The 20,446-nt window shown below is 47.8% G+C and overlaps 7 protein-coding genes across 7 annotated transcripts; 4 read left to right on the top strand and 3 right to left on the bottom strand.

Moving 5' to 3' along the window:
• Nucleotides 1-728: 728 nt before the first annotated feature.
• BKA67DRAFT_508705 (acetyl-CoA acetyltransferase) lies at nucleotides 729-2,143 on the top strand (the record flags this gene model as incomplete). The annotated part of the gene is made up of 3 exons (XM_046097177.1): nucleotides 729-881; nucleotides 942-1,886; nucleotides 1,946-2,143. The coding sequence occupies 3 exons, from the start codon at nucleotides 729-731 to the stop codon at nucleotides 2,141-2,143; spliced, it is 1,296 nt and encodes a 431-aa protein (XP_045963986.1).
• A 378-nt stretch (nucleotides 2,144-2,521) lies between these two features.
• On the bottom strand, nucleotides 2,522-4,826 carry BKA67DRAFT_545987 (major facilitator superfamily domain-containing protein). Its single transcript, XM_046101364.1, has 2 exons — nucleotides 3,521-4,826; nucleotides 2,522-3,459 (listed from the first exon to the last, which is right to left on the bottom strand). Exons 1-2 carry the CDS (start codon nucleotides 4,621-4,623, stop codon nucleotides 2,850-2,852), a joined length of 1,713 nt encoding a protein of 570 aa, XP_045963985.1. The 5' UTR covers nucleotides 4,624-4,826; the 3' UTR covers nucleotides 2,522-2,849.
• Nucleotides 4,827-5,946: 1,120 nt separating this feature from the next.
• Nucleotides 5,947-8,547, top strand: BKA67DRAFT_30883 (uncharacterized protein). Its single transcript, XM_046096132.1, has 4 exons — nucleotides 5,947-6,152; nucleotides 6,401-6,742; nucleotides 6,799-7,114; nucleotides 7,174-8,547. The coding sequence occupies exons 2-4, from the start codon at nucleotides 6,423-6,425 to the stop codon at nucleotides 8,128-8,130; spliced, it is 1,593 nt and encodes a 530-aa protein (XP_045963984.1). The 5' UTR covers nucleotides 5,947-6,152; nucleotides 6,401-6,422; the 3' UTR covers nucleotides 8,131-8,547.
• On the bottom strand, nucleotides 8,548-10,511 carry BKA67DRAFT_666709 (uncharacterized protein; the record flags this gene model as incomplete). Its single annotated transcript, XM_046108596.1, has 2 exons — nucleotides 8,548-10,083; nucleotides 10,140-10,511. The coding sequence occupies 2 exons, from the start codon at nucleotides 10,509-10,511 to the stop codon at nucleotides 8,965-8,967; spliced, it is 1,491 nt and encodes a 496-aa protein (XP_045963983.1). The 3' UTR covers nucleotides 8,548-8,964.
• Nucleotides 10,512-14,126: 3,615 nt separating this feature from the next.
• Nucleotides 14,127-15,655, top strand: BKA67DRAFT_545977 (RmlC-like cupin domain-containing protein). The gene is made up of 2 exons (XM_046101363.1): nucleotides 14,127-14,544; nucleotides 14,598-15,655. The coding sequence occupies exons 1-2, from the start codon at nucleotides 14,354-14,356 to the stop codon at nucleotides 15,193-15,195; spliced, it is 789 nt and encodes a 262-aa protein (XP_045963982.1). The 5' UTR covers nucleotides 14,127-14,353; the 3' UTR covers nucleotides 15,196-15,655.
• A 225-nt stretch (nucleotides 15,656-15,880) lies between these two features.
• BKA67DRAFT_545970 (ABC transporter) lies at nucleotides 15,881-18,809 on the top strand. Its single transcript, XM_046101362.1, has 6 exons — nucleotides 15,881-16,170; nucleotides 16,236-16,404; nucleotides 16,466-16,672; nucleotides 16,725-16,917; nucleotides 17,009-17,602; nucleotides 17,726-18,809. Exons 1-6 carry the CDS (start codon nucleotides 16,081-16,083, stop codon nucleotides 18,687-18,689), a joined length of 2,217 nt encoding a protein of 738 aa, XP_045963981.1. The 5' UTR covers nucleotides 15,881-16,080; the 3' UTR covers nucleotides 18,690-18,809.
• A 22-nt stretch (nucleotides 18,810-18,831) lies between these two features.
• BKA67DRAFT_653060 (uncharacterized protein) lies at nucleotides 18,832-20,014 on the bottom strand (the record flags this gene model as incomplete). Its single annotated transcript, XM_046106288.1, has 3 exons — nucleotides 18,832-19,712; nucleotides 19,770-19,818; nucleotides 19,889-20,014. 3 exons carry the CDS (start codon nucleotides 20,012-20,014, stop codon nucleotides 18,832-18,834), a joined length of 1,056 nt encoding a protein of 351 aa, XP_045963980.1.
• Nucleotides 20,015-20,446: the final 432 nt, after the last annotated feature.

The raw sequence follows: 20,446 nt of genomic DNA, 5'->3' as shown, positions 1-20,446 counted from the left end.
GACTCACATTGTCCAGCCTCGTGCGACATGAAAATGGACAAGAAAGCAACAGGGCATTTGTCAGATTGATGGTTCGACCAGGGCCCGAAGATGAGCAGCTACTGGTTGAGCATGGCGATGCTTGTTCGCTAGACTTGGCATCATCATGGGAATGGCCAATGAGGAATGTCGAATGCAGCGGAATATGTCTAATGGATGAAGTTCTACTTGCACTTGATCATGTTTCAAGCGGACGAGAACATTCATTTTGTAAGGTTCAGCGGCGCTTTTGTTCCTCAAAAAGCTTCGTTAGTTTTCAAACTACCGACCATTTCCCGCAGCATCGCCCGACCACCCGTCGCTGGACTGGCTGGGTGATCTCTATGTCACTTAACTTAAAGCTCAGCGGGCCTCGAGGGTGTCCTGTGCCCAGCAAGATTGGGGAACACCGCACTATTTGTTTCCAGTGCAACAACTTCCACGTGCCAAATCCTGCCACGGCTTCCCCTACATAGCTCGGGTACGACGGGGAAGCACTGACCCGTGGGGCCGATCACCCGCGCTTAGCCGGTGGAGGCAGGAATGTTAGCTGAGCTCATGAGTTCAGTCACTTTCGGAACCATCATCTTATACCGGAACCGATTCCGTCGTACTGTTTTCTTCATTATCTATTCAACCGCTCGTGATTTTACTCTGTATTTCTCTACTCTCGAAGTTTCTACTGATCACTCCCTTGGATCAAATACGAAATGGTTCTACAAATAGCAAGGTCAGCAGCCAGGACTGCTCTCCGTGGTGGACCTCGGCAGTGTTCGGCACGCCACTTCTCACTTCAAGCTGGCTTAAGACAAGAAGTTCGCGATGCATATATTCTCAGTGCCTCTAGGACGCCAACAGCAAAGGTAAACATCCCCAAGCAAGCGCTAGCATCTTCACATTCAAGATCTCATAATGGATTGTAGTTCAACGGCTCATTCCTCACCGTGCCAGCTACAAAACTTGGTGCAGTGGCAATCAAGTCGGCCCTTGAAAAGTCCAAGATTCCGGCCGATAAGGTGACCGATGTGTATATGGGTAATGTTCTACAAGGGAACGTTGGACAAGCCCCAGCACGACAGGCAGTGATATTTGCTGGCCTTTCATCCAATGTTGAGGCCATCACCATAAACAAGGTGTGCGCATCTGGTTTGAAAGCCGTCATTTTCGCGGCGCAAAATATTCAGCTTGGCTTGAGTGAGGTTCAGATTGCTGGTGGCATGGAGAACATGTCACAAGTTCCATACTACGTTCCGCGCGCCAGTAACTTGCCAGCTTTTGGTAATGTGAAGATGGAGGATGGTCTTATCAAGGACGGCTTGACGGATGTGTACGACCAATTCCACATGGGTGTTTGCGCTGAGACGACGGCGAAGAAGTACGAAATCACCCGTGAGCAACAAGACGAGTACGCCATTCAATCGTATGAAAGGGCGCAAGCGGCGTGGAAGGACAAAGCGTTCGCTGATGAGATTGCGCCGGTGACTGTCAAGGGCAGAAAGGGTGACACAATCATTGATACGGATGAAGGCTACCTCGACGTCAAACTGGATAAAGTACGAACCCTGAAGCCGGCATTCATTCGCGATGGTACCGGCACAGTTACGGCCGCCAACTCTTCTACGTTGAATGACGGTGCTAGCGCATTGGTGCTTGGAAGCAAGGCCATTGCCCAGGAATATGGAGCCGGCTCGAGGGTGCTGGCTAGGATATGCGGGTCAGCTGACGCTGCCATGGATCCCGTTGACTTCCCCATTGCTCCTGCCAAGGCTGTTCCCATTGCCCTGGAACGTGCCGGTATCACGAAGGACCAAGTGGCAGTTTGGGAATTCAATGAAGCGTTCGCCGCTGTCATCAAGGCAAACGAGAAGGTGCGTCACATGACGAGAAAAAGAGGCTTTATCATAACTCATACTGACAATCTTGATAGATCCTGGGTCTTGAAAACGCAAAGGTTAACCCTCTGGGAGGTGCTATCTCGTTGGGCCATGCATTGGGTAGCTCTGGATCACGTATCCTGACGACGCTATTGCATCAGCTTAAGCCGGGCGAATATGGTGTAGCCGCCATCTGCAATGGAGGTGGCGCGGCAACAGCTCTGGTGGTGCAGAGAATCGAGAGCGTATGATAATATGGATACCCGTGAAATGAAACACAATCTACCTATGACCAATCTATGAAACGCTGATAAGCTGTAATGAATTTTAGACTTGAGTATGCCATTCGTGTCGTTGGATAGCCACCTATGAATTTGGCTTTAAGTTGCTGATGAGAGTTGATATAATCCATTTATACCTTCTCATTATTGCCACTGATCGAATAGTATCACGTGAAAAACCTACCGCACCACACACCACACCAAGAAGCTTGATCAACCAAGGTCCAAGGTCATTCTATACTGCTTCTCAAACCTCCCACTTAACTCACGCCACCAATATCTTAAAAAATTTTGCCGACGAATCTGATTTTTGTGTTTATCATTCAATTGATGGCGTATAATAAGCAATTAGCGAAGGTGCTTTATTTCTGATCTGTCTATTAATCATATTAACATCTAAAGGTCTAAAAGCCGCCGGGGTATCTTCTCTAACAGCTAACTAATCTAAATCACAACAAATCTATCGGTGTCTATCCGTCTATACCACTCTTGAACCAACTTCCTATATGCCCAAAGTATAGAGCACACCTGTCCTAATTAAGGTCTTTGAACTCTAGAAACGAATCAGAAACTCGTTATAGAAACCCAGTGCGACCTCACTAGCATGATCGCAAGGAGTCAACCCTACGCTCGGAGCCAGCCTTTATTCAAATACCGAGTCTTTCCGGACTGATATCTAATGAACGCCTCCCTCCTGCTGGACAATTGGGGCCCGCACGGCCGCCGGCTGTCCCTTCTCGACATCGCCAGTGCTTGCCACGCCTTTGCCATCATCCTCGTCATCGCCAGCATAGGCATACTTGCTCCTGGCCCTGATCTTAGCACCCCACTTCCAGAAGCAGAATGGAATAGCACAACAAGCAAGCGCGAGGAATGCCAGGAGTGAAGATGCCCACTGGTCGCCGAGTCGGTGATACATTTGGATGGTGAATAGCACAACGGCAGCGCCCCAAAAGCTACGGATGCATGTCTTGGCGGCGAGAGCTGAGGCGGCCAGGTGCTGATATGAGTCGACAAGGTAGTTGTTCGCGCTATTGTAAAGGAAGATAAATCCGAAGCCAACAGGGAAGCCACCCAAAGCAGGGCCAGCCCACGAGAGCTCCGCGTATGAGGTCCAAGCAAAGATAAATAATCCGATCGGGATAAACCAGCAGGACAGCATCATGGGAATCAAACGGGCTTCCGCTGGAGGATTTCCGTTGTGCTTCTTGACCAATGTGAGGTAGTGCTTATTGACTAGGGGAGCACATACGGCCGAAAGAAGGACGCCTACTGCGACAGGAATACTGCAAAAAATGGTAAGCAACGACTAAAGACGAGAATATGAGACGGGCTAATAACACTTACAACATTAGACCAGTAGTTCCTGCGGAGTAGCCCTTGCCTTCCTGAAAAATGACAGGATAGGCCACGAAAAACATGTAAAGCAATCCGTAAAGCACCGACATGTATAACGAAATCAGAAACACAATAAGCTCCTGGAAAAGAAGTTGGAAAGGTCGCAAGACAAACACCTTAAGGCGGGCGCTGAGAGGTCGCTTGTCCAGTTCCTGTTCCGTGACATGATTGCTTTCTCCAGTCTCCTTTCTCATTTTCTGGGCGCGCCGCTTCAGAATGGTTGGTGCATAAGTCTCAGGAACGGTGAAAGTTATCAATACCCAAACAATTCCAGCAAGGATGAGCTGAATCCAGTAGAGCCATCTCCATCCAGCGTACATTGAAAGATAGCCACCAATAAGGGGACCGATGGCAGGTCCAATGAATGGCGCAGCAGAGAATGCCGCCATAGGCACACCTCGCTCTTCGTTCTTCCACATGTCTGCAAGTGTACCACCAACCAGTGTCATCGGAGCCGAGAACGCAATGCCGTCGATAGTTCGGCATACCAACAAAGTTGCGATGTTCGGCGCAAGGGCGCAAGGAATGATGAAGATCACAGCAATGAGCAATGTCGACCCGTAGATGATGCGACGTCCGTAGAGTTCGGAGAGTGGAGCGAAAACCATGGGGCCAATACCGAAACCAATGACGAACAACGAAATAGCAAGCAGTGACACTTCCTCACTAACGCCAAGCTCTTTAGCTGGGGCTGCGATGTCTGCCGTAACGACAGCTGATGCGAGCGCCACAACGAAACATGTCAACGCAACGACCATGGTACAATACCACTTGTATGCTTTTGACCAGTTCTTTGGGTTTTGCGGATCGTCAAGGACAAAAGTCACCAGTTTGTATTCCTGTTTACTTTTTGGATCTCTCATTGGTATTTCTCCATCTGGTTGTTCTGTCGTGTACTCGGCCATATTTGCTGCAGCACTAAGCGTGCGGTAGGGGAGATTGACGTCCAACTGCGGATCCCTGGTCTTTTGCTTCGTCATATCTTGTAGTCCTGTGTCATGATGGACCTGGTTTAGAGTGGTCTCCGAACCACTCGTCTGTATTTCCGCCATGATAGAAAGTGTCTTGTAGCTTCAAGGAAAGAAAACCTAATGTGTTAGAAGAAGGGCACTCTCAATGGAATGGTCAAGAAAGAGGCTGACAATGAATCCCGGGGAAGTGGTTCTACTAATAATAAAATTACATGCGGATGCTTCTGATACTTATAAGAAGGTCCTTGGATGTCAACAGACCACAAATACGTATCTGATACGTACCTGGAAGCCATCACTCGCGATACCCTTCCAGAGCGTCGCTAGCGAATGCCCCACTTATACAGGGCAAGTCATGTCAAGAGTGGATCCAGAACCACGCATTGAAGACGCGACATAGCGGTACGTGGAGATAAGCGGAACCGAGTGGCAAGAGTTTGGAGCTGTCTCGACTCTCTAGCCACATCTTCGACCACTTTCCGCGATTTGCGTGAGGCGCTCCCAAGATAAACACGTTTCTCGGGGCTCGGTGTCGAGTATTCAGAGCCGAATTGAGGCTCAACCCGGCGGATTGGAGACGCTTGTTTTGACCCACCTCCGGCTTTTGAACATGCAAGGCTTTCCTCATCAAAGTCGTCAAGATAAAAGCTGTCTGTTCCCCAGACCAGCGTTGCAGACGATCGTCAGACTATCTTCGTCGATATGAGCTTCTGCCTCGATTGGACATCATTTTCATGCAGCTTGGGAACCATTTTCCGGGGCAGAAGGCGAAAAATGTAAAAGATTTGTTCATTCGCGCGCAGAGCTCGCGTCGCGAGATGCCAACGCTTCGACATATTAGTGGGGCCTTCGTGCTGGAAAGATAAGACCACTACAGCAGCACGGTTGTCTAGATGACAGTCTCAGTTCGTTGATGTTGTCTTGGCATGCGCGCATCAAGCTTTTGCGACTCTTGAATGGTCCGATTTCGCATCGAGCCGTCTCACACTGGTAAAGAATATGCAGCAATAGGCAGAGAGAAACGAAATTTGTGTCCGAAACGACACCGGTGCAAGAGAGGATCACCAACTATTTGACCCGTGAGAATAAGTCTCATGAATGTCGATTTGCATGATCATCGCGAGTTTTGGGGTTGTAAAGACGATCATTCCTACATATCGCTTTTGTTATCCACCGACCACGGATAAGACTTAGAGTGATGAGGAAGGTGTGTCGCTATTTCGTATTCTGCAATAGGTCATGACGGGACTTGCTTTTACGATTTCGTTTCAAGCGCACCCAAGCCGCCATTGCTAGCGGGACACGGCTGCGTCTAGGTCAGGCTCTAGTCTTTGTGCTTACTTGATAACCTACATAGTGATGTAGTTGCAATTCTACCTCGAATGAGACCATGATTATTATTTCTATTTTTATTTATTTGCGACAATCATCTAACAGCGAATTCTCAAGCTCGTGTTTCTCAAAATCCTAAGGAATTAGCAGGTGGGATTAACACTAATGCGTTATAGATATTGAACCACGTGCACACTGTTCCGATTGCAGGCAGGCTCCCATTAATCCTTGGGTCGGGTCTTTGCTCAAAGCTGCCGCCGGTGTTGTTTCCACTGTAAGTATGTAGGCCTTCAGGGGGTTTAAAAGTCGACTCCACCATCAGCCGTGCATTCGCAGACCCACCAGAGTTGATCAGCCTCGCGAAGATGTTGTAGCATGTGGGTTTCAACATCTCAAGTTATCAATTCGATGATTGTCTTTGAACAAGACCTGAGCTCACAACAGAAACTCTGGTTCCCAATACAATATATTCTATTAAAGCAAGAAGGCTGATCGTGCACCGACACTAATTGGACCTACACGACAGATTAGCGCATTGATATCTCATAATGGCTTCCTTGACTGGTCAATTTCTCGGTGAGGTTCGCGGCTTCCTTAAATACCGAAATGGGGATCAATTACGACAATGGCTACAAGTAGAACCGCCCGTGCCAGATCATTACCATAAGCTCTCGCAAGAGCTGCGCAACGTCGCCTCCATCGAGAAGATGGTCGAGCAGCATCTGCCAGAGGAAGATGACGTGCCAGCGGACCAGGGTACAGCTTGGCGGGGCTTTATTGTTTTCATGGACGATTATCTGAAGTATTGGAGAGACGTGGACTTTGAGGATCTTCTAGGCGCTCATGATCTGCTCATGGGATTGACAAAGCAAGTTCCTTTTTTCAGCTGGGGATTAAACACTGTTGCTGACCGACTAGTAACAGCTCTTGCACAACGGCACTCAACAATCCCACTTATGGAACAATAATGCTACAGACCAGTGTAGCGCTTTGCGGCTCCCTGTCCAAGCTGTCCATGACACTTAACAAGCGGCCTGATCTGACTAGGAAGCTTCAGACAATCGACACCAGTGGTGGCGAGGAAGAACAGAAGTCCATTATCGACAAGGCCGCAGAGGTGATGCAAAGGGTCTTCACTGCTTGCTTAGCGGATAGGACAAGTGACCAATTTTCCAAACCGGAAGGCAAAAAGGTTGGCGTCTATACATTTGCTAACGTAACGTTGAAGCTGCTTTTTGCTGTAAGTGCCTTCTGCATTGCCTGTACCCGGTGCTCGCCATGGGCTGACAATATTAACAGTGTCGTAAAACTCATCTTGCAAAGACCATCTTCATGAATATCACAGCAAAGTCACCGCCCTTGTCATTCTATCCAGCTGCTCAACGCGTCACCTATCTTTACTATCTCGGCCGCTTCCACTTTATCAACAACCACTTTAGTCATGCCGCACAATGCCTGGAGCAAGCTTACCTCCAAACACCTTCCACATTTCAAAATCATCGTAGGCTCATTCTTACGTACCTGATACCAAGCAAAATGCTGCTTGGCTACCTACCGTCCATAAATATTCTTCAGCGACCGGAAGCCGCGACTCTATCACCAATATTTTCACAACTCGCACTGGCCATTCGGACGGGGAACTATATCTTGCTCCAATCAACAATTGCATCGAACGAGAAGTGGCTATTTCGAAAAGGTCTCCTTTTGACCCTCACATTCCGGTTGAAGCCTTTGGTATGGCGGTCCTTATCGCGCCGCACATTCCTTCTGACCTACGTGGCAACACCGATGGACCCAAGCAAGCCAGCCAACAAAGCAGCAACACTGGACCTGGCACACCTGCTCGTCACATCTACCTACATACAGAAACGTCTCGAAGGCTATCTGCCGGCAGAAATGCCATCGCGAGCACGACCACCACACGTCAACGCCATGTTTATGAATACTGTGACAAAGAAAGCGAAGTCCGGGGTGGAAAACAGCACACTTGTGGCGCCGCCGGGTGGGCCAAAGAAACTGCGACCCAACGATGGCTTGGTTTGGGGGAACATGGCGGTCACAGCGGAGCATGTAGAGGATGTAGTGGCATCACTTGTCTCGCAAAGTCTCCTGCATGGCTATGTAGCGCACGCACAGGGGCGCTTTGCGATCATGGGCGCGGCGAAGAAGGGTAGTCCCGTCGCGGCTGGATGGCCAACTGTGGCTGAGGTGATAGGGATGGGGGATGGCGATGTACCCGGTTGGGTGAAGGGATGATCAAGTCTGGTGCCTGGGAGTATAGAGGGTGACGCGAGATCTTGTCGAAAATAGATCTCAGACACGCTGGTTTGCGGACTGATATCCAAATTTATCGTGCTTTCTATATCCACCAAGGTCACAGAAGTGTAGAGCGCTAGATGTCTTCTTATTTATGCCATGTTCAACAGAACATGGCCGACGAGCTTGTTGACCGAGTTTAGGTCGTCAAAAGAAGAAGTGAAGAGCTGTAAAAGTTATATTTAGAAGAATCCACCTATGCCTCACTTTGCAAGGATTTTCCGCCCCACCCCCTAGGAACCACAGGTCCCACGCTAAAAGAAGTAATCGTCTCGTCTCGTCTTGAGTCTTGATCATGTCGTACTTAAGTATATAGTGCTCGCTAAGTCGATGCTACTGCTTCACCTGTTTGTTTCCAACCCCTTCCTCAGCTATGTAGTCGCTCGTTAAATTCAAATCTTCAAACCGCCATGCTGCGCTGATGATGAAAACTGGGTATAGATTTGGAACCGAAAAAAAAGAAGAAAAAAAGATATAACCGGATCGGTCAGTCCGATCATGGAGAATATCGAAGAACCATGGCTGCGCAACTGTGAAGCAGCCAGATATGAGTAATAGACACTTAACAATAGATAATAAGGATATGATCCGTCATGAGCAGCTGCCGCCGGACCGGAGAACACCTCTAAAGCCGGCAGCGGCTGAAAATATATATAGAAAATAGCAGGCCGAGATTTTTGGCCCGGCCCGAGGAAGATGTAGTAATGGGTCATGAAGACCAATGCGTGTGCAGCAAAGGGGTAAAGCTTGTCACCATGAGTTTCCATACTGATTTCACAGTATGCAAGCAGCGGCGATGATGGCGACAATAAGGCCAGCAATGGCCCCATTACCTTGCGCCGCGGAACTCTCGCTCTTAGAGGATTCCGATGGGACAGCAGATCCAACGGAAGATCCGCCAGAGCCATCAGTACTGCCGGAAAGGGCAGTGGCGGTGGACGCGGGACTGGTCAAAGAAATGGACGACGTGGTCGTTCCATTCTGCTGGAATATACCCCCGAGACCATAGGCTGATACACTTGACGATGTGATCTTCGCTGAGCTGCTCGTTGAGCTGTAAGCAGAGGATGTAGTCGAAAAAGGCTTTGAAGATGCGGACGAAAATGAAGACGAAGAAGAAGTCGAAGTCGATGATGGCAACGATGACGATGAAGAGGAGGATGTAGAAGTAGTCGAGGACGTGCTTGAAGTTGTCGGCTTTGAGGAGGTCGAACTGGTAGAACTGGTAGAACTAGTTGTGGGCTGGGCCTTTGATGTTGTTGAGGTTTTGGCAACAGAGGAGGTGGAGCTGGCAGAAGAGCCATCCAAGTTGTAGACAACGATGTTGGCCTTTCCGCCCTTGGGCACGGTTACAACACAGAAGTCAGAACCGCCAGCTCCTGTAGCTTTGAGATCACTTGTCACCCCGTTGCCATCAATGGCGCATGGAAGGCCGTTGCAACCTCCACTAGGACACTCGATCTTGAGACCAAAAGTAGGTTTGGTGCCAAAAAGATCGCTACCTTGCCAGATCGGGTTCAGGCCAAGTTTGGTATAGGTCAATCCAGCTGAGTCAGTGTTTGCACCCGCAACATACGGTGCCCAGTTGCCGATAGGCTGCGACGAGTCACCCCAATGGCAGCCTTTATCAGAGTCAACTCCGGGTGGGTTGATGTAGAAATGCGAAGCAGTTGAGTCCCAGTAGCTTGGATCGGGGACGGCCAGAGTCAATGTGTCCGAAACGTCATTTGGAATGAGAATATCCTCATTTCCAGGAAGCACGGTTTGGCAGAAAGAGACAACCTTGCCGACTTTGTTGACAGCCTCTACTGTTCCAGTGCCGTCCACGCAAAGAGACTTGCCAGTGAACGGCTTGACTGGCTTGCCATCCAGACCACAGAACATACCACCCGCCTGGCGCATGTTAGCACATAACATCCATTTTAGTAGATATACCTATACTGGCTTACCATTCTCTCAGTCGTCGCGTAAGACGAGCCATCCTTCCACTGGGCCATGACCTGACCAGGAGGGCAAGCATATGGGCAATAGCTGCCGCAAGTGCAAGGCTGATCAGGGCTCATAGCCCAGCCAGCGTTGTCACCGGAAGGGGTCACAGCGACCAAGCCTTCTCCGGAGGGGAACTTGCACGTGTCAAGGCCACGCGCCTTAAGCTCTTTTGTCTTGAGCTCGATTGCCTCCGTGACATTGTCAGGGCGCGTGTGACTATGGCTATGCCTTCGACCAATGTGGTGGTGTCGATGTTGCGAAGATGCTAAGCATGGCTGGGCAGCCGAGAGAAGCGCTGCCGCGGTAATGGCGGTTTGCAGGGAGACCTTCATGATGGACGCGCGTGAAATGAACGAATGAGCGAACGAATGAATGGATGGAAAGATCAGTGATCAATCGAATGGAGGTCAGGTTCCGTGTCCCCGTTGACTGTATTTCAAATGCCCCCTTTGCGAAAGACGGTTATGGAATCAGCACGGCGATCAGTAGGTTTTTGCTGGACAAACACTCGACTTGTTTTGCGCCTAGTACGCGAGTGTGGTTGCGTGGTGTGGTTAAAGAGCGACCGTGAGCGTATAGCTCAGAAAAAGAGGGTGAGCGATTTCGAAATAATCGCAATGCGACATAAAGAGTGCCGCGAAAGCTAAAGAATGACTGCTCAAAAAGAGCGAGATGGCGATGCCTCCAGACCGACACGACACGACACGACACGACACGACACAACACGAAACTTGGTGAATGTTGAAGCTGCAAAGCAAAGAGAGAGAGGGAAGACATCAAAGTTCAAGGTAAGGTCCGCAATCTGGGGCAGTAAGCACCACCTGCAAGGAGCAAGGAGTGGGCAAGGGGGGGCAGGGCACCAGAGCAAAAAGAGCGGGTGTTTTCATCGATCTCCAGTTGATTGATTGGCCCCGTGTGGAATTTGGGCCCTGGCCCGTTCCTGAGCAAGTCACACTAGAGAGCCAATAACGTGGTCACGTCAAATGACTTGGCTTGGCTTGGATCCGCAACCGAAATGAGTTTTGACAAGAAACCGTCTAGCATCGCGCAAAACTAGCACGGACCGACTTCAAAATCATTTTCTTCTGGGGAAACGTGGATGCACTTTAGCGCCGACATGCTTCATCTAACGGCATTTGATCAACCGTCGATCAAGCCATTGAAGATCTGAAATTGAGCACCAATCGTCCATCCAGCCATCTTGGAAAAAAGGAGGCCCTAACTTGCCAACTTTTCGGGCCTTCATGAACGACAGAGCAGTAGTCTGGGGCACGTGCGGGTGTCCTCACAACAAAGTCTCTCGAGGTCCTCCAAATTCCAGCGCGTGTGTGTTTTGTACTTGGCCGTTGGCATTGATGGTCTCAGATAAGGTTATTTTAGACTAATGGAATTGCTGTGGCACGAGCTCACATCACTCTGATAGAGCTCAATCTAAGCAGATACGCAGAAACCAGGCTCGCCGAGTCTGTGGTGATAATTCCGTATTGGTCAGACCTCCAGTTATTCTAATTCTAATGCAATGTTGTTAGGAGTAATACTGTGCGCAGAATCGGACCGTGGAGCGTTTCCCGTTCTAAGCACAAAGAGAACGACAACGGAAACCCCCACGCCATCGTGGCGCATTATTTTTCTTGTCTAAATCATGCGCGGCCAAGTTAGGTTCGAAAGATGTCATTGTCTCAGTTCAACCTAGCATATCATGTTTACACACACAGTGTATTCAGTTACAGTCCATATGATACTAGTCAGCGCCCATTTCTCGCCTATTTATATCATCTACGAAGTGAAGCAAACAGGCAACTTGGTAATAAGAGCAATCACGAAAGCATATGGAGTATTCATTTGTGAATATGTCAGTATAGATAACAATTTATTCATGGGACCGTTGCCCTTTCTTCTTACCTTATTGATCCTTTCAAAGATGCACTGTGTACCCGGTCTTTTCAGTCGGTAGAATGGCAACGTTAATCGCATGTACATATCGTTTGGCTGATACATTTGTATCATGCCACAAGTCAGGAAGACCCGGAAGTTACTATGAAATAATTTCAGGTTGCTAACACTGTGCCTTAAGTATAAATTTTCTTGACGTTGTTCAGATACCTTTGGTGGTCTGCGTTGCATAACCTTGACGATTTTTTTAGACTGTGTATTCTATTTATCTTATAAATAGCTATATCGGCTCACTATAAGCGGACCATGAAATGAACACCATTCCATAATATTGATAGAACACGTCATCAATTCGTTCGCTACAAACGAGAGTGATATACAAGTGACCGATGCGAATGATATATCGCTGTCTGTTTCAGATAAGACATACGGTTTCAACCTGAAGTTACGCTTTCGCCTCTATGCAATACTTTCTACAGGCTGATCTATAGTCCAAATTACGTCTATCCAATCTGCTCTGGATTATGTTTTCTTTAATGCAATACTATCGGGAGAATGCTGGTGGCAATTATTGGTGCCCCTTTCCAAGACACTACCAAAAGGCGCCCAAGGTGCGATATTGAGTAAACTAGAACAACAGAAAAACCCGTATGCGGAAAGCATCTGTCCCAGCACGCGATGAGAAGCAGCTATTCAGGATATTTAGTATACAGTAATCCCTGTGAACACGCACACATATATCACTAATTGTGATTTGAATATAAGCATGAATATACATATATCTTAACTTATACGTTAATAAGAAGCACTGCTTGCCGTTGCATCATTTCAAGTTTATGAGTGTTATTCTATATACTACCGTGCTGGTTGAATTTTAGAATCGACTTAGTATCAAGCAAAGAGTCTTATTAATAGTGTTATACCTGGAAGTTAGTTGAAGCAGGACCAAGAGTGTAAGTTAGTGATAAATACATAGCAATGCCCAGTATGATCCATTTACAGTATTTTGAGGGTCGAAATCATACAAAATATCCGGTTTCTTTACTGTCTCGGACCGGAGCTTAGCCAGCCAGCGCATACCGCTAAATTGTCTGCCTACTATCATATTACTGCCATAACATGGAATGAATATACGTAAATGTTGAGAATCAGTAGGTAATATATGACAAGCTAAACCTTCTTGACTATATTTACAATAAGGCAGGCGATTCTAGTCACGCTGGTAATGGCAAGACTTGAAGCGACTGCGCAAAAGGCTATGCTCGCTGCTTAGACATGTCCAGGTGATGTAACCACAAAAGTTTTACGGCCAAAAAGTCCACTTGCGTCTGTCGGCGCTTCGAGTATTACTCTGACATATCGACAAGATAGACAAGTTTCCCACCTGGTTCAAGCGCCAATGAGGTTATCTCAATGCTCCATGATAACTTGTGTACTTAAGCTCAGACATTGCTGCGTTGACTTGATCGGATTTATGGGAAAACTCAGCTGTACAACCGCTATCTGGCTAAATGCAATGAGCAATGCCCCAACCTAGTACGGTTCCTAGACAAGTAGTAAGACAAGCTCGATTGGTGCGATTAGTGTTAATGTCTTATTTAGGGAGACCACAACAGCCGCTAAGCAGCCGGCCTGGACTGAAGAAAGGTCTATGGAATTCGGACCGCACAATCCCGTGGGAAAAATAGATTCATAGCTCAAGAGGGACAGAAAGAAATCAAGCATGCCGGCATTCGCTTAACTCAAAGCATAAGCGCGATGTACTTCGTGGTTGGATACATCGGCGGCTAGCGCTAGATTTTATTTTTATCTCCAACACCGCCTCGTTGCTCAGCACTAATTCACCCCCTCAATCGCATGCGTTTAGGTCGCTTCCCTAAAAACCCAGCAATACTGTTCTCTGACTCGTAGTTTGGACGGACAACAATAAGCCGGCTCTCTCACAAGCCGCTACGCCGCGCTCCGGTGTTGTGTTGGCTCCACAAATATGTTTGTCTTCATGAAAGTGGCTCAGGTGAGGGAGGTCGTATGCACATTCTGAACAAAGGGCAGTACTGATTACTGGAGCCACCTTGGAACTATAAGGTTGTAATGCATTCCGCCATTGTGATGTGTTTTATCTTTATCAGAAAACATAGAAATAATAGACATAACTATCTCTCATTGCTATTTTCTTCTCATTTTCTTAGTTCCTTGAGTATCTCATTACGTCTGTTCTTGGAACGCCTAAAAAGCATCCTTTCAAGCACATTCTCTACTGCTACACTTAACAGTCAACAACATGTATTTCACTTCCATTATCGCTGTCACCGTCCTGGCTTTCTCTTCTGCTGCCTTGGCTGCTCCGTACAACCAGGACAGTTCGACAGTTACTACCGCGACTGGCACAGGTGCGCCCACCGTAACGGTGACGCTTAATCCACTCGAATCTCTTGGTCTTTCCAAGACGCAACAGGTCCTCCTGTCAGATACGTGAGTGCTGGTAAATTATATGCATTTACAAGTGACTAACGAACCTATCTCAGTCGAGTTGATGCGCTCAACAATGTCTTGACCAGCAACGAGGACTTCAAGTTTAGCTTCCTAGATAAGAAGACTGGCGGCCCTGGTAGAGGTGGTGAGATCGTCGCAGCCAACCGCAAAACCTTTCCTGCCCTTACGAACACTGGCGTTGGTGCCGCTGTGGCTTTCCTCAAGCCTTGCGGTTTCAACACTCCTCATGTTCACCCACGCGCGACCGAGTTGGCCATCGTTGTCCAGGGCACTGTTGTCTCGTCCATGTTCCCAGAGAACCAAGTCAACACGGACGGCAAGCCTCGCGAGATATTGAACACTCTCAAGCCGTTTGACACGACCGTATTTTACCAGGGTTCTGTTCACTCACAGTTCAATCCTGACTGCGAGGATGCCGTATTCGTTGCCGCCTTCAACTCTGAAGATGCTGGTACTGGCCAGGTCGCTCAGGAACTATTCGGCCTTTCTAACGAAGATCTCACGGCTGCTATCTTTGGCAATCAGATTGATGGTGCCGATGTTGATAAGCTCAAGAGCCAGATTTCCACCAATGTGGCTCTTGGCGTTGAGGAATGCCTGAAGAAGTGCAATATTCCCAAGCGCAAGTGAGCTTTCCTATAGATTATGATGGCACGGTATGCAATAGAGCGATAATGATACCCTCATAGAATAGACGGTCCATGTGTATTGAAGTTGTTGAAGCAGGTTGTTTAGCATTGCATTAGCCTGGAGTTTTGGGTAGAATTCTTTATACTTTTTTTTTTTTTTAATATGCTTTGAGCGTTTCTCATTGCAAAGTTGTTTGCAACTAGTCAAAAAACACAAAAGTTTCCTCTGGAATTGTTCGATTGATCACACAATGACCGACCCGAATCATCCCCTTTTTTATGTCCTAATGGTTAGAGGTAGAAATTTAGGTTTGTTCCTAGATCTAGTCTAGTGCAGTAAAGCCGCAAACCAGCTAAACAACTGTATTGGCTATATTTGTATCCTCAACACCGAAACCTCTGCTTGGGGTCGAGAGATTTATCGTTGGTTCTTGTGTGTCATTACTATTTCTTAATCTCGGGTTTAATCAAGCGGTAGTTTCAACGGGCTTAGACGCGCATCGTTACATCATTAACATCTTGCCAAGATATGGTCACGACTCAATCGTGGGGAAAATGTGACGACCCTAAAAATGAATCATCTTGAATCAGCTGTTTTCGACCAATCAGCCGAAAGAGACATCGGCAGGCGCATCGCACAATTTAAAAGTTGCGAGGAAGACCGAGTACTCATATCAAGTCTATTAACACAACATTTCAATGAAGTGGTCGTTGCCTGGCCATTTCCCACACCAACAACCATAAATACAACATTGCTATAAGGCTACCAGCCCCATCCGACAATCTTTATACACATATATCGTGTTCATTTGCTATTGTTAGACCGAAGCTGGACATCAACTATTTGGTGTGTCCAGGGAAAGCCACTACAAGCTATAGGAGCAGAATGACGTCCATGGTATCGGGATCAGCCGCCACCGTTGTGTGTACATGCAAGCAAACTCGTTTCGACATTGGAAAACCGAACTATCGCGAGGTAATGTGTTACACGACCTCGTAGTTTAACCATGGTTGACCTGTTAAGTCTAATGATAAGATTAGCTGGATGTCGAAGGTCTCAATATTGTGGTGTCTTCAGAGACGAGTTCAGGTATTAAAGCAAAGAACAAGTCAAAAAACCAGGGTACCGAGATCCTCAACAACGCCAAGCTTCGGCTGAAAGCAGGTCAACGATATGCACTTATCGGCCGGAATGGGACTGGTAAATCAAGTGAGCAAGCACATGGGCATCAGACGACCAACCTGCACAAGACATTGACATCTTTGGTTAGCGTTACTAAAAGCCATAGCTGAGAAGCTGATTCCCGGGATACCTGAAGAGACGCGTGTCGTATTGTTACAGCAGACAGACGCCAGAGAACCCAGTTTTGGTGAACATCCGGGCTCTTCGGTGGCGTCGAACTTGGATTGTTTAACCGTGCTAGAAGCTGTCATTGAACGTGCAACTGCACGACATATGATTCAGCGGGAGGTCGAAGGTTTGTAGATGCTGTTTTGCAAAGACAAATACATTTCTGATCAAAGTAACAGTGCTATCAAGAGGCATCGAAAGCACCAATGCATATGGCCCTCTGCGTGCTCTTCGTAAAGTCCGATATGAACGGCTCCAAAAGGAATTGTTCCTTAAGGACAAAGATGCCAGACTTCGCAGTGGCGCTCGCGGCATGGCTGCTAGAAAGGCGCTGCTCGCGACTGAAAAGGAGGTGGAGGCTTGCAAGACCATGTAAGTCGTATCCAAACTATGTCCATTTCAATCGAGCTTGTTTCACCAGTATTTTACTCAACCCGTTTTACTGAGACTTGTTTCAAAACAGCTACTCAGAGGACGATCATGGCATCACATCCGATGTATTGGCAAAAGAGACGAGCGAAGCAGCAGACATGCTTGCAGAACTTGAACTTCAGATCGAGCCGTCGAAACTCGCCGACGTTGAATCTCGGGCAAAGAAGATCTTGAGCGGTCTAGGCTTCTTGGACGCACAAATACACAAACAAGTCTCGAGTCTGTCCGGTGGATGGAAGATGCGAACTGCGTTAGCTGCTTCTCTACTGCAGGATACAGACATCTTGATTCTTGACGAGCCAACAAACTTTCTTGATCTGTTTGGTATAATCTGGCTACAGCAGTACCTGACATCACTGGCCGAGTCCTCAGATCCTCCAACCCTGATTCTAGTCTCTCATGATCGAGATTTCATCTCCCTTTGCACCGATCTGCTGATCATCAAGGATCAGGACTTGGCCTACTTTCATGGCGACCTGCCCATGTATGAGTCCAGCAAAGCCGAGAAGAAACTCTACCTTACTAAGATGAAGAATGCCAAGGAGAAACAAAAGGAGCATATTCAGCAGACAATACAGAAAAACATGAAAGAGGGTAAAGCTAAGGACGACCAAAATAAAATTCGGTAGGTGACTCTCAGAAGTCTCCACAGTTCATTCAATAATTTTCATTGATGTTCTTGGACGGAAATATGAGCCGTCTTTGTCCTGGTATAATTAAAGCATACTGACTTTGGGTTGTGAAATAGGCAAGCGAAGTCACGCCAGAAGAAACTCGATGACCGCTTTGGGTTGGAAGTCAGCGCCAAAGGTGGCAGGTTCAAACTAAATAGAGATCTTCCAGGGTATCATCTCACAAGCCGAGGCGATATCGAAATACCACATGATGAAAGACCAATAAGTTTCATATTCCCGCCACCACCAGACTTGAGGTTTCCGGGACCTCTTCTGTCCTTGGAGAAGGTATCGTTCCGCTACCCATCCGCCAACGGGAACAAGACTCCGGATCCATTTGTGTTGAAAAATATCACCCTCTCAATCAGCATGGGTGATCGAGTAGGCATCTTGGGACTCAACGGCGGTGGTAAATCTACCCTTATCAAACTACTGGTTGGAGAAACGAAGAGTACAGTGGGTACATTTTCAACACATCCTCGTCTGAAGCTGGGGTATTACTCTCAGCATGCAGTGGAAATATTGCAGCAAACGGTGGCCGGGGAATCAGATTTGACTGCACTCGCTCTCATTACCCGTGAGGTTTCTGGCGAGCTAGAGGAAGGTGAAATTCGTGGACTATTGGGATCGTTGGGCCTACGAGGGCGAGTTGCTTCTGAGACGCCCGTGCGCAGGCTGTCAGGCGGGCAGCTGGTACGCCTGGAGTTGGCTCGGCTTCTGTGGAGGCGACCTCATTGTCTCGTCCTTGATGAAGCCACCACACATCTTGACTACGAGACCGTCGTTGCCTTGAGAGAAGCCCTGCGAGATTGGGAGGGAGCCGTCGTTGTTGTGAGCCACGACAGATGGTTTATACGTGGTGTCGTTGAGGATTCGGCCGAGGATGAAGGAAGTGAGGTATCAGACGACGGAGAGGAAATTCTAAGGCGACGGGTTGTGTATCGCCTCAAAGCTGGCCAGCTGTGCAACCTCGAAGGGGGCGTGCAAGAGTTTGAGGATATTATGGATAGGCGTGTGCGCAAGCTTGTAGGCTTATGAGTAAACCACCTGATCCTGACGCATGACAATGGTATACTTCGAATTACCCGTAATAAGTTGTTAGGATAATATAGTATTACCCAGAATCGCCCAGGTAAAAATATGATGACATATTATATAATAAACCCGGATTATTGCCAGCTCACGAAAGAATGTTGTCGAGAAATTCTCGCTCTCTAAAGGAAGCATGTGACTCCCTATCAGCATTTTCGTTTAGTTGCAGTGCTTTCCTGGACCATTCTGCTGCAGCTGATATGTTTTTGGAACGAAGGTAGAGCTCAGCTGTCAGGTGGTAAGCGTTCGCCAGGTAATCAGCTAGATGCTCATCCTCCAGCATCTGAGAAAGCTCTCTCCCCTTTGGCAGGAGCCTTCTATTCGCAACGTCGGAAGTACTTCGCCCTAGTCTTTCCTCAAGCTCAGTAAGGAGCCTACCCATTCTAACGCGCCTCGAATCTGTATGGTAATGGTCACTACATGCCTCACAGTTACATCGAAACCCATACTGGGACAGCCGACTTTGACGCTCCTCGCTCGTCTTGAGAAGTGGTGCATAAGTCACGGTCACTTCCTCTCCAGGTAGGATATCCTTCGCCGCCCATATGACCCTCACCCCAGAGGCCTGGCTCCAAACATTTGCCGCATTGGGACGGCACGAGTGGTTGATCCGCGCGATCTTTGGAAACATGGCGATGGTGCCGTCAGTCAGTGTATATGCGTTGCTCCGAAAGATTACCATGTTGCTGTTCTCCTCGCCAGGAAGGTGATGCGCATGGCACGAATGAAATTCTGCGCGCCGATCCGGCGAGAGAGAGGCCACGGCCGAATCCAATGAAGAGACCATGGCAGATAGCTCATAGCCTTTTCCGGGGATAAACTCTGGCGGCTGAATGGTGAAGAGTGGCTCTTCGACCATGATGCGCTCACCAAGCTCGATTAACCTTGTAGCAAAAACGCCAAAGCCTTTGCCCGGTGAAGGCCTGACTTCCCATGATGTCGGGTTTTGCTGAGAAATACTTTCCCTTGCTGTATGCCTTTAGCTTCAATGAATTTGAGGACTTCAAGGGGCAGTATATGGCTCACGAGTTGGGTCCTCACGCAGCGGTGCTGGTCCCTCTTTCGGACTGTGTCGCTATTTGGAGAACAGCATTATTACACTTTGAATCATATATCACAGACAATGAGCAGAACTCTCTACTTACAATTTCACATATAAGTGGACGGAATAGCGGAGTAGCATAGAGATGTGAGCTATGGCGCGAAATATGGGCAAAGCCAAGGCCTGAGCATATGCCGCTGAGGACCAGTAAATAAGCGAATATCTCCATGATGGCTTACACAGTCATTTCTTAGTCCGCCGAATCTTTGACTTGACGTGTTCACGAAGCTTACAAATTGTAATCACTGGTTTACTTCGCCATCGTTTTGAAGTCGCAGAATCCTGAAACCCCGTCAGGGGCTTTGTCGTGCAGCCCACTAACTTAAAAGCATCATGCCCCGTGCACATTGACTACAGCACGGATCCGTATGTAAAGTATAAGTACCCTAAAACTATGAGAGCTCCGTTAATGCAGGGACCACACTAAGTAAACATGGAGTTTAAAACACGATGTCGTGCACGTTCGAATGTTATTCGCAGCCGACATACGCACAACTCTAGCCCCATGTCGATGACATAGCAATGTTCCAACATGGAACGATCTAAACTAAATGATGTAATAAAATTCGTTGCCTTGTGAAGCGCAGGCCTTATTACTATT

Source organism: Truncatella angustata (assembly GCF_020726525.1).
Source record: "Truncatella angustata strain MPI-SDFR-AT-0073 chromosome Unknown BKA67scaffold_1, whole genome shotgun sequence".
Lineage (NCBI taxonomy): Eukaryota > Fungi > Ascomycota > Sordariomycetes > Amphisphaeriales > Sporocadaceae > Truncatella > Truncatella angustata.
This window is presented reverse-complemented; position numbering and strand designations above follow the sequence as displayed.